This window comes from Phocoena sinus, chromosome 2 (assembly GCF_008692025.1).
Source record: "Phocoena sinus isolate mPhoSin1 chromosome 2, mPhoSin1.pri, whole genome shotgun sequence".
NCBI classification, from domain to species: Eukaryota; Metazoa; Chordata; class Mammalia; order Artiodactyla; family Phocoenidae; genus Phocoena; species Phocoena sinus.
Window position 1 is genome coordinate 70,992,407 of NC_045764.1, and position 12,348 is coordinate 71,004,754.

Here is a 12,348-nt window from a genome sequence, read left to right on the forward strand (position 1 = left end):
TTCCATCAGGATTCTGAATTCTAACTGGGTAGAATTCTTTCTGCACTGTGCACTGTGGGTAAACGGATTTCTAGTGTCTTTTCAGCCTTTACACTGTCTTAGTCTGTGGTCTCATTGCTTTGGTTCCATCTTCAGGGTTTTTTCCTTATGCTTTTTTTTTTTTTTTTAAGATTAATTCTTTGCAAGTTTTGAAATCAGCCAAAGAAGAAACTAAAATCTCTCCTTGAGAGAGATTGAAAGGTATTAACTTTAGGGACAGCTAACCTTTCTTCAGCAATTTTGACTCGGTAAACCTAGCTAAGGACTTGCTATGTGAAAGTATGTCCTGGAGATACCAAGATAAGTAGGGAGTCCTTGTCCTCAAAGAACTGACAAGCAGATAAGCCAGGTGGCCAGATAACTGATAACACAAGGCAGAACAGATAAGCATCCCAAATCACAATCTTTAGGGACTGGAAGGAGACTTTTCATCTAATCTAAGCATGACAAAGAATTTCATGAAAGAAGCTGCATTTGAAATGCTCTTGGAAGAATTGGGTGGAAATGAAAGAGGCATTCCAAGCAAAAAGGAAATATGAGCAACAGCAAATTCTCTAGTTCCATTTTGCTAAAATATATTCTGTGAATAAAGGAGACAAGGCTAGGAAAATAGGTTGGAGCTGTTCGATAAAGCTCCTGAAATGCTGGGCTACTGGAGAGTTAGTGCTTAATTTCAGTAGGGAATAGGTACTAAAGGTATTTGAACAGAGGGGTGATAAGATCAAAACTTTGCTTTAGAAATCTTTCAGCATAGAAGGTGGTAATACCCTGGCAGCCAGCATGGAGACCAATAAGACAGTGAGTTCCCTTGAGAGGTAAAGGGGGTGCATATGGACTGTAGTGGTGAGAATGAAATAAAATTGAAAAATGATACAGGGATATAATCTATCAGAATTGGGAGCTCACATGTATGGCAGGGTTGAGGGAGAAGGATGGGTCAAAGCTGTTGCTGTGCGCTTCAGCTGAAGATGGCTGGCAGGCAGAGGATGACTCTCAAAACCTGAGAGCTCTTTGGAGGTGACATTGATGATAATGCTTGAAGAACCTACTTATTCTGAATAAATCTGCCCATCAATTGTGTGATAGAGGAGAAGGATGAGGAGCTCAGAACTTGGTTTTAGCTTATCCCAAGCCTTAGGCTGCAGGACACTTCCGCTTTTGGGGGCCTCAGCTTCCACACATGTAAGCCTTGTAAGGGCAGAGATTTTTGTTGTTTTGTTCACTGCTGTATCCCTAACCCCTGAAAGAATGTCTGGAATAGTAGGTACTCAGCAAATAATTGTTTGAATGATGAATGAATGAATCTGTCAAATGAGGAGTTTAGATGAAATCATATATTTGTTTAAAATATAGATTTTTGGGCTTCCCTGGTGGCGCAATGGTTGAGAGTCTGCCTGCCAATGCAGGGGACACCGGTTCGAGCCCTGGTCTGGGACGATCCCACATGCCGCAGAGCAACTAGGCCCGTGAGCCACAACTACTGAGCCCGTGCGTCTGGAGCCTGTGCTAGTGAGAGGCCCGCGCACCTCGATGAAGACTGGCCCCCGCTTGCCACAACTAGAGAAAGCCCTCGCACAGAAACGAAGACCCAACACAGCCCAAAAAAATTAATTAATTAATTAATAAGGAATAAACTAATACTGTAATTTCAAGATGTTTCCCTCTATCCACCCCCCCTTTAAAAATATATAGAGAGTTTTATTTAACCTTCCAAGAAAAGTAAATTTTAAACTTTTCTTCCTACTTGTTTTTCTATTTCCACAAAGAGCCATCCTGCCTTGTTTGGCAGCCAGAGTAGGGCTGGATTGTCTGCTCAAGGGGAAGGGTTTGGAAAAACACAGCAGGCTCTTGCTGCAAAGCAAGTTCAGGAGATTGTATTAGTTCTCCTCCGTCACCATGGGAGTTTTCAGGGAAAATTTGCTTTGCTGGTTGACTGACCAGCATACTGAATTGAATACTGAATTGAACTGAGTATCATTTGGTTCCTAGGTACAGTACGAGAGCCCAAACATGGTGGCCAGAGAACTGCATTTAAACTCACCTATATTGAATCTGTCTAGTATTTGAATACCAGGTGCTTAAGATCAATTTCTTTGAACATTAATTTACCCAGCTAGAGAACTGTAATTCAGTCATGAGTTTGGGTGGAATAAATGTTCCTAAAAGCTAGATCCACTCAAAAGGATCCCAACGGGTTAGTCTTTTCTGTCATTTTACCCTTGGTATTTGTCCTTTCCCAGTTCCAAAGATGGTCAATCTTGCCATGACTCAAGTTCCTCTTAAAGAATTCTGCATTACCATTCATCAGGAAGACGATGAAAACTTTGCTAGTTCTTCCTATTTCTACCCGGCAAAGCTTCCCTTGCATTCGCTGATCAAATTCGATCAGGAAGTAAGTCCTGCCACTATCCAGATAGCTCATATTAAAGTGCAGTACTGTCGAAGGTCTTATGCAGTGTGTTTGTACGACACGCAACAAAATATATATAAATTTTTATATATATATATATATAAATATAGCGCATTGATTAGCATGTGCATGCAGCAACACACTTCCTTTCACAACCTCTAGCTTGTGACAATCCTTACTCAGGTAGATGCTACACAAATATATACTACTGTGGTTCAGCAGTTTTGTTAGTTTCTCTTTTCTCCCATAGACCCCTTTTATTTGGTAGATTTTCTGTGGGCATTTGAAGGAGGGGTACTTGGCCTAAAAGGTTAGGGAGAACAGATCTGTTTTTAGGTTGGAAAGAGTCATATTGACCATCGAGAATTATTAAATGCTACCAGACATGGTATCCTACCCCTGATACTATTGAATCCTCAAATATTACTTATTCATTTTTATAGGACCAGCATATGTTTAAGGGAAAGAATGTCATACTGAGTTCTGAAGAAGATATGCCCCAATAAAAGAGTAGTTTATATTTATTCTGTTTGTGTCTAGACTCCAAGGGATTAGATTTAAGTCCAGTAGCCTTAAAAAAAAAAAAAAAAAAAAAAAGAGGAAAGCTGATGAATTTTCCATTCCCTTCCTTTTACAGAGTACTTCTTTGTTTTCAGCGAGGTTCAGAGCTTGCTAGTTCAAGGAGCAGATGAGTTTGCTCAGCGATCACTTGCCTACTTCTGACCCGTGTGTGATTTCCTGACTTGCTGCCTGCTGTCTAGCAGGAGCTCAGGTGTGGAGATTGCACACTCACCCTGCCCCACTCCAGCACAGAGCTCAGTGCAGAATGAGCTGTCCCTCCTCATTTCTGGGACCTTAATTCCAAGGGGGATATTGCAACAAGCAAGTGCAAAACTGAAGTGCAGTCCTTTTCTTAGCTTCTCCCACTCTGTAACCTAGTCTTTGCTGCTCACCTCTGCTCCTAATTCTCTATTCCATATTAAAAGTTTTCTTCCTCTGTCTGTATGCATTGTTTAGTATTTTGTATATCAGCATATATCCTGTATTCTGAGGCACCTCCTTGTAGCAGGTGATTCCAAAGTAATCTTACCTAGATAAATCATCATTCCATAGGGGAGGTGTCTTATGCCATTTTGAGTAAGAATAGGGCAAGATTTGAGTAGAGAATTTCAGACCTCTAGGATGGTTCCTGTGATTTTTTTTCAGAGCTTCACAGAATTGATGCTGCTGTCTCTGTGGGCCTATATAGTATTGGGCTTGGAAATAATCCTTCCAGGTTCTTATCAGTGATTTTCAAATATCACTGATATTTGACCAAGTTTGTAGAAAACAGGAACTCACTATTGGTACACCTGACAGATTGCACGTAACAGTCCCTGTCTGGCAGAGGAAAATTGGTTCCATTTCATGAGCTTAATGGAGAAGTTTTTGATTTTGTTAAAGTATACACTTTAATAACTTTACCAACGTTTTGTCATTTCATACCTGAGGTCTAACACATAATATAGTGTACTTAATATACTATATTAAAATTTTGTTTAATCTTGGAAGTGTGGTAAGACAGAATGTAGTCAAGTGTATTTATTACTAACCTTTTGGTACTATTCAGTCTCTATTCTTGTTAATTACAGTTGAAGACTGTAATTATATAAGGAGGCCTAGAAGACTGACATGAGAGGCCAAAATGTTCTGTATAGATGGCAACTTTTAAAATATTTTAAGAGCCATGAAGTAAAATGGATAAAATCCATCTTATAGATGCAATCAACATTAATTTTTCAAAATAACTTTACATAAAGAGTAGGATTTGGTGATTTGTTTGTTACAACAGGAGGAAGATATTTGCCTGCCTTCTGCTTCAGAAAAGTAGCTTTATCTCCAATAAAAATTTGAGAGAATTTTCAAGCCATAGATGGAAGTGGTTATCCGAGGTGTTTTCAGACTGTATTTTCTTGCCCTCCTGTTAGTGTCGTTCTCTGTCTGTCTGTGAATCGCTGCCAAATGATTGCTGGGAGAGACTTGCTTCCTCTGCCCTAGGCACATGTGGTGGTTTTGACTTTTTACACTAGGCTTCTATGTTTTCCCTTAACTATTTTTTGTAGCTTTGCCTTTGATTTATGTTCTGCTAGGTTGCTGCTTTTTTGATTTCCACATTCACCTACTAGATAGTAAACTAAGCATTTCCACGCAGGTGATGCAATCACAACTGAAGATTTTAAAGCATTATCCCAAGGAATTCCCACTACTTGAGATTCCTGCTCCTGCCTTTGGGGATTTACACACTCCATTTGGACCTTTGCCTTTCAAGTAATGCAGAGAGATTGGTTTTGTTGAATGACTCTTCTACCCATGGACGCTCCTGATTGCTTTTTAGATAGACATGTTGCATGAATGATTTTTAAGAATGAAGGGTTTACATGCCGATCTCCTCTGCTGGTTTGCTTGGTATAACTGGCTCCTGTGCTGATCATGCCTAATCATAACCTCTGTGTATACGGCATTGCCTAGAGTACCTTTCAGGAACAGGTAGACTAGCAGAATTCTGTAGTTGTGAACATTCCTTGGTTTCATTTAGTTGCTAGGCACTCAGTTGCTTTCTAAAACTGGCAGATGAACACTTCTACTACATCAACCTCTAGATACCAGTCCAGGCCCTTAAGTTCCAGAAAAGAATAGCCGTAGAGTTTAGTATTATGGTGAAAGTAGTTCCCAAAGTAATAAACCAACAACCCCAGGTTCAGGTCTGTCCCTTGGTTTTGTTGCTTTCAGTGGATACAGAAGGCGTTGGAGTAGAATGGTGCCATGTGTTCTTCACTTGTCACAGTGCAAGCATTTATGAAGCAATCTGGAATGCTAGCATTGTTTTTCTCTCCTCAAAAGATAAATAGAACATTGCATTGAGGATGGAGATGGAGTGTAACTTCTGGGCCTTTGAAAAAATGTCTTGCTATTTTCATTTAGACAAAAATGTTAATTATTCCAACAAATTACCTATTTAGCTAGAATTAATATAAACAAATACACAGCCCAGGGAATCAGACAGTAGCATCAAATCAGACTTCTGAGATGTATTTCAGTAAAAGTAGAAAAAATAGTTGATCCAGCTGTCCAGGGTTTTGTTAAGCTTAAAAGCATATGAGTGTTTTATATACGTTTCATCTGCCCTAAAAACAAATGCAAAACAGAGAGTGTTCATGAGAGAAGTAATTGCACTGAACATGTATCATGGAACTCAGAACGGCAGCAAATGACTTATAAATGTCTGGATATTTTGTAAGCATTTAAATTTTGAGAACAGACAATTCTATTAGTAGTTTAGGAGCTTAAACCGTCTACTTAAATATTACAAAAAACTCATAAAGTCCTAGAGAGAACTGAAGAGGCTATCACTAATAGATATTAGTTATAGATATTACTTATAATATTAGAAGAACAGATATATTCTCAAATCTCCAGTAGTGAGAATAAATGAGATTAAGTGCTCTGAGATATGGATATTGGTTTATAAAATAGTTATGATTATGTTATAAACCACAGTCTTATTTTGGAAAAATGAAATTTTTTGAACCTCTGAACTGAACTTCTGAACTTCTCGGCAGAATTGGGGTGGGGAGATATTTTGAGTAGCTTTGATTCTCTCAAATGTGACTAGCAGTATAAAACTAAACTCCTCTTTTGTAAGAGTATATATAGCAAGCAAGTTAATACAGTTGCCTTCTTACAGAATATGCTCATTCCCTGAGGAATATCAGAAAACATGGCCAGGATCTTTTATAGTGCTGTTACCCATGTCACCTCATATTCCATTACTTAAAGAAGATGAGTAAGTTGTAGCTGGTGTACAATGCTTTTTTTAAATGGGAAAAGCCTTTTTGATGATTTATAGATGAGCTTTAAACAACTCTTGTCAATGAGTTACATAAGGGGGTGAGTGAAGTGGAGCCTCAAATTACTACTACTTCGGTCTTCCTTTTCTTTTTTATAGAATACAACATTTATAGCTGTGAACATTTCTAATATTTGTAGCATCCTTACTGGTTTTCATGCAGGGCAGCAATATCACGTCCCAACCCCTGCTGCCGTTTATATCAGCAGCAGTTAAAATTTGACTTACTGATCCCTCATTGCTGCCTCTCCAACACCTCATTTTTCATTTTTGTAGAGCCTTAGGACTGTTACAGCTGAGCATCACGATGTTAACACCTCCTCAGCCATCTGGCACAGGGGAAGAGGCACCTAAACAGATTCTTCAGAACAAATATCACATAGGAGCAAGATCAGAATAGTGTGAGATCTAAAAAACAGGTAAAGAAGGAATGAAGAGAGCCTGAATGACAGCAAAGGTGAAAGCAGAACCCAACGAGGTTTTGAATTGCAAGCCCTCCTTTTACTGGGAAAAGATCTGCCTTTTGCTTTATAGAAGAAAATAGTTCGTAGTAGTCTTATCTAAACTTTTTCTAATTCCAGACTAGAGGCTGTGAGCTAGAGGAATCTGGAAAACATTGTAGCCTTATTTCCCCCCATCTTTGCATATTTTTGACCTGTGAACCTGCTTTTCAAGAGATACTTTGTTCATCCTTTTAGATAAGAAAGCATATTCCAGCTACTGCTCATTTTATCTTAGTTGAAAGTCTTCTGGAAGTTTATGTTGAGGGTAGTGGGCTCCCTATTCAAGGAAAAGGCTTATTACCTTGATTCCTAATGCTGGGAATTTTCTATATTGACTACTGTCTATTTAGATAGATAGTTAATTAGTGAAATGACTTGTAAGTATGATTATTCCTTTGTCCAACAATCCTAACTTTCTGAATTTGGTCTGCTTAGTGGCTACTGAAATTTTACTAATATGGAAGCTGAAAGGTGATTCCAGCTTTTGATAGTTTTTATTTTTTTTAACCTCCTCTTTTGGTGATCATTGTTTTTCTGTGTCTAGGCAAGGATGGTATGCTAGAGGCAATTACGTGTTGGCTCATTAGGCTGAAATGAATGTAGCCAAGCTATCTTTTTCTCAGTGCTTTGCAGCAGTTGTTCAAAATCCAAAACAAAAACAAAACCCTTAGGGACACTAATGTACTTGATTTTGATATTGCTTGCTGTTGCTTCACCTTTCCTTCCGTATCTTGCTCTCATGCTTCCTAATGCCTGAGCAGACTGCATCGTCAGAGCGCCGAGGAGAGTGGGAAATCCAGCCCAGCCGGCAGACCAATACCTCGTACCTGACGTCTCACTTGGCTGCAGACCGCCATGGGGGATCAGTGCAGGTACTTACGGCCTTTATTGCCTTTTCCTGGCCCTCCCAGCTTAGCTGGTAGAATGTTGGCTTGCTTCTGAAACCCATGTTCCTTTAGAATGGAAACTTACAGCGAGGTTGAGTTGCTTTTATAGTGAACTGAATATCTCTGTGCTGATTTTCTACCTAGCTGGACTTGTAAGACTCACTTGTTGAGATGATTCTGGGTAGTTGTCATTGACTAAGAAATACCTATATGACTTCTGATACTGATTCCTGGTTAAACTAATCCTACGGCCTTGATCCACTCATGATAGACCATAAAATAACGTCAAGGTAGAAGTCCGTTAATGTCAAGTCTGGGAACTGTAAAGAAATATTTAAAATAAGTATTTTGGGGATAGAGGACTGCATATGTAGCTCATTCCATGATGATATACGCCCTAGTACATAAGGTGAGATTGTTCATTGGTCCAACTCAACCGTTTATGAGTGGGAACCCAAGAAGTTGGGCTATTTCTTTTTTTCTCCCTAGAATAAGTGTGGTCTTAGAGAATTATTTCTGATTTCATTTGGACTATTTTGAATCTCTATTCTCTCTTGTAAGAGAACACCTTAAGAACACCTTGCATCTCTTAACTTTTCATATATGTCACTATTTTAATAATCTTAACCTGAATATTTTTCTCATAGTGGTAAGTGACACCACCAGTTGGGGCACACAGGTGAACCCAGAGCTACCAAATGTAAATTCTTATAAAGGGATAGGCAAGCCTTTTTCACATAGAAACGCATCTTGATAGGCTGATTGTTTAGGATATGCCTTGACATGGAGTGACTCACTGAAGATTGTGTTATTCACAGGAAGTTAGGAGACAGTTTTGTCCTCTAAACCAAAAATGATCTCATAGGAACATCTCATAGGTAAAAATGATGGATTGAACACACCCACTCCTGAAACAACACTAAAAAAATGATAAGGAGATTTTTTTTTTTTTTAAGGTATAAATCCATATAAGAATGGAGAAAACGGGCTTCCCTGGTGGCGCAGTGGTTGAGAGTCCGCCTGCCGATGCAGGGGACACGGGTTCGTGCCCCCGTCCGGGAAGATCCCACATGCCGCAGAGCGGCTGGACCCGTGAGCCATGGCCGCTGCGCCTGCGCGTCCGGAGCCTGTGCTCCGCAACGGGAGAGGCCGCAACAGTGAGAGGCCCGTGTACCGCAAAAAAAAAAAAAAAAAAAGAAATTAATAGTGATTGCAGCAAAATAAATTGTCAGTATTCCAGATATATAAATAACGCTTACTTTTTAATTAAGTTATTCTAAAATAATAAATGGAAAAGTATAAAAATGATAGTTTCAAATACTAATAATTTGTTGCATTCGTTAGGTTCTTTACAGTTTTTCAAATTGCTTTTTTCCCTAAACATCATTCTGTTTAACTACCATAGTAATTATAAGGTAAATAGGACCAAGGTGGTTATCGGCCTAATCTTACAGAATTAGAAACCAGGGCTCAAAGAGAATGTTGATGGTAGAGCTAGGCCTGGAATCCAGCTCTTGGGTCACCTACATTAGGTTTTTGTTCCACTGCTCATCTAGGCAACTGTTCAGTGGTTTGACGAACTGTACCTTCAACCTGAAATAATTAAGTGGATGCTCTAGAGACCCAGATTAGTTGCCATTGATTCCCAGGTATATTCTAGGTTAGACAGCTGGTGGTAAGGTTACCATTTGTGCCTGATTTGTTTGAGACCAGATACTCATGGATACAGACAAGATGTCTACTCTATAAAATGGGGATAACCTCTTCTTCCTTAGATTGCTCAAGGACATTGCTTGTGGGTCAAGCGGCAACATAGTAAGGAACAATTAGAGAGTGTGAGACATGCAAAACACTATAAGCAAGTGCTGTGACCCAAAGTCACCAAGTAATTCACAGTGGTGATGCTTACTATTGCTTTGTTCACGTCAGTAGAGGCCAAGACATTTTATTTAACATCTTGTCTAGTTCCTGAATTGTCTACTAAAAAACTTACTGTGATTTCTCCTTTAACCCTTGTGCTCACAGAATGAATTTACCAGCATTATCCCTAGTGTGCAGCCAGAATGTGCCCACAAGAAGCATATATAGGCTGAGGAAATTAACAGGACAACATTAGCATGACAGGCTGTGGTTTCTCCAGTCTGTAAACATTCTCTCCTCAACTTCTCATTTTGAAATTTTTAAATCTAAGCAAAGGGCTGGGGCGGGGGTGGGTGCAGTGAGCCTGTGTGTATCCTTAACCTAGATTAACAAATGATTGATTTTTGCCATATTTGCCTTAACTCGGGAGGGGTATGTTTTCTAAACTATTTGTAAGTACATTTTATCCCAAAATACTTCAGCCTGCATCTCCTAAGAATGAAGCCATTCTCTCATGTAACCAACAACACCATTGTCATATCTAAGAACATTAATAATTCCATAATAGCTAATGGACAGTCATATCACATTTCCCCCAGTTGTCTCCAAAATTAATTTTATAGTGTTCAGGATCTAATCAGGGTTCTTGCATTGTATTCGGTTGTTATGCCTCTTGTCTTCTTCAATCTCTTAGTCTCTTAATCTTTTAAAATCTATAACAGCCACCTCTGTGTTTTAAAAAAAAAAAAAAGATTTTTGAGGCATGTCTTTTTTGAAGAATCCAAGGCTTGTTGTCATATAGAATGTCCTGCATTTTGGATTTGTCTGTTTTTTTTCCATCATACTTAGATTCAGATAAAACTTTTTTTGGCAAGAATACTATATAGATAATGTTATGTAGTATTCATCATATCATGTCAGGAGACAAATAAAGTTAGGTTGTTCCATTGATCAGAGATGCTAAATTTGATCACTAGCAGAAACTTGGGTCTCCCATGGGTTAAGTCCAAGTTTAATATTGTATGTTTCCTTGACTAACTGTACAGCATTGTTTTAATTTTTTTAAAGCTTGTATAATTAATAAGAGTAATAAATAGTTCTGGTTTAGAAATAATGGTGGGTATAGACTTCTGGTAAGTAGTATTCACCTTGTCTACCCTTTCCTCAAAGACTCCTTATACTAAACATTTCCTTCCACCTTCCTCTTTATAAGTGTGCAGGAAATTTTTGCAAATTAACTGCTAATGAGGACCCCAGATCTAGAGGGAGATTAGAGTAAACATTTATGGAGGGAGAATAACAGTACTGTGAACGTTTATTGAGCCATTACCGTGGACCATGGCACTGGGCTAAGCACTTTCTGTGGGTGGTCTGCACAGTAACCCAATTAGGTAAGCAGCATTGTTTGCCCGTTTTACAGATTAGGAAGCTCAGGCACAGAAAGAGTGAGATCTTGCCCAAGGACCCACAGCAAGTAAGTGGTGGAGCTAGGGCTCAGAGCCAGGGCTGAGTAAATCCAGAGCCCATTTCTCATCTGCTGCACTGTGCTGCCTCCATTACTGTGTACCAGCTGTTGTACCACACACTGTCTCATGCATTTTCTTGTATAATTCTCACATCAGTCTGTAAGCAGCAGTCTCATATAGATGAAAAGTTACTTACCCGAGGGCGTATGGTATCTGAACCATTTATCCTATTTTGTTGTTCTCTCCCATGTTTCAGGCAAGGTCTTTAACAGCAGAGTAGTTTGTCCAGCGGGGTCCCTTTTCCCACTTCCCAGCACCCACATAAACAGGAATCATGTGCTGGAAATGAAAGCAGGTGACAGAAGCAGCTGCACAAGCAGGAGAAGCCTGATCGGTTCCACCTAACCAGATGACAGGAGTGAGAGCCTTCAGTTACAATTCGGGGACCGTCAGTGAGAAATGCGATGACAGTGAACCTGAAATAAAGGTTGTTGAAATAAGACTGGTCTTCCAAGGGAAAGTGTTTCCTTACTGTCTGCCGTCTCACCAGAGAGGATGTGGCAGTCTTAGTTGAGTAACTTCAAACCGATGGTCCAAAGCCATGAAGAAATTTCTGAAGGAAAGTGTGATTGCTTATAGTTTTTGATGCTCACTATTGATTTCCTTTTTAGAATTTTTTTTAACATCATCACTGAGTCTGTATATAATTATAGCATAATAAACTGAGAGGAATAGAATTAAAGACAGTAATATGACCAAAAATTTTATACGATTTTTGTGAGGATTAAATTGATATACACACACACACACAGCACAATGTAGCAGAGTTCCTAACACAGAGTAGGCATTCAGTATGAAAATTATCATCATTATATAATTAAATCATTGAGTTTCGTGTTCTCACATGATATGGGTCTGGGAACATTCCCTAAGTTAGGACATTTAGCCCCCCAACCCAGAAAAACAAACATTCCAAACACTGCCTGGCTGTCACCTAAGCTAGAGACCAGATCTCCCTTAGTGACCCTCTGTGGCACTGGCAGGAGGCTCCGATTACCGTGGTGTCAGTCACACTCTGTCCTTCTGTTTCAGGTGGTTAGCTCAACCAATGGAGAGCTGAATGTCGATGACCCTACGGGAGCCCACTCCAGTGCACCAATCACAGCTCACGCCGAGGTGGAGGTAGTGGAGGAAGCTAAGTACGTTCATCTTTCAAGGGGGCTCTTGAGCTATAGGTTGAAAAGCCTTTTCTCTGTCTCTTCCTCTCGTGTGCTGCTCATTTCAGACTGGATACCCC

At 39.5% G+C, this 12,348-nt stretch overlaps 1 protein-coding gene across 8 annotated transcripts in view; it reads left to right on the forward strand.

Moving 5' to 3' along the window:
• Positions 1 to 12,348, forward strand: part of CSNK1G1 (casein kinase 1 gamma 1) — a 158,742-nt gene that overhangs the window by 132,601 nt on the left and 13,793 nt on the right. For 5 of the 8 annotated variants that reach the window (XR_004348363.1, XR_004348362.1, XR_004348361.1 and 2 more), the window contains 2 exons: positions 7,600 to 7,710; positions 12,144 to 12,250. Coding sequence is in view for 4 of the 8 variants with exons in the window: in XM_032622135.1 (XP_032478026.1) it covers positions 7,600 to 7,710; positions 12,144 to 12,250 (218 nt within the window). In the remaining 4 variants the exon portion in view is untranslated. Of the gene's footprint in view, positions 1 to 6,611; positions 6,755 to 7,599; positions 7,711 to 12,143; positions 12,251 to 12,348 lie in introns of those variants that run through there. The other 3 variants (XM_032622133.1, XM_032622134.1, XR_004348364.1) reach the window with 2 other exon arrangements.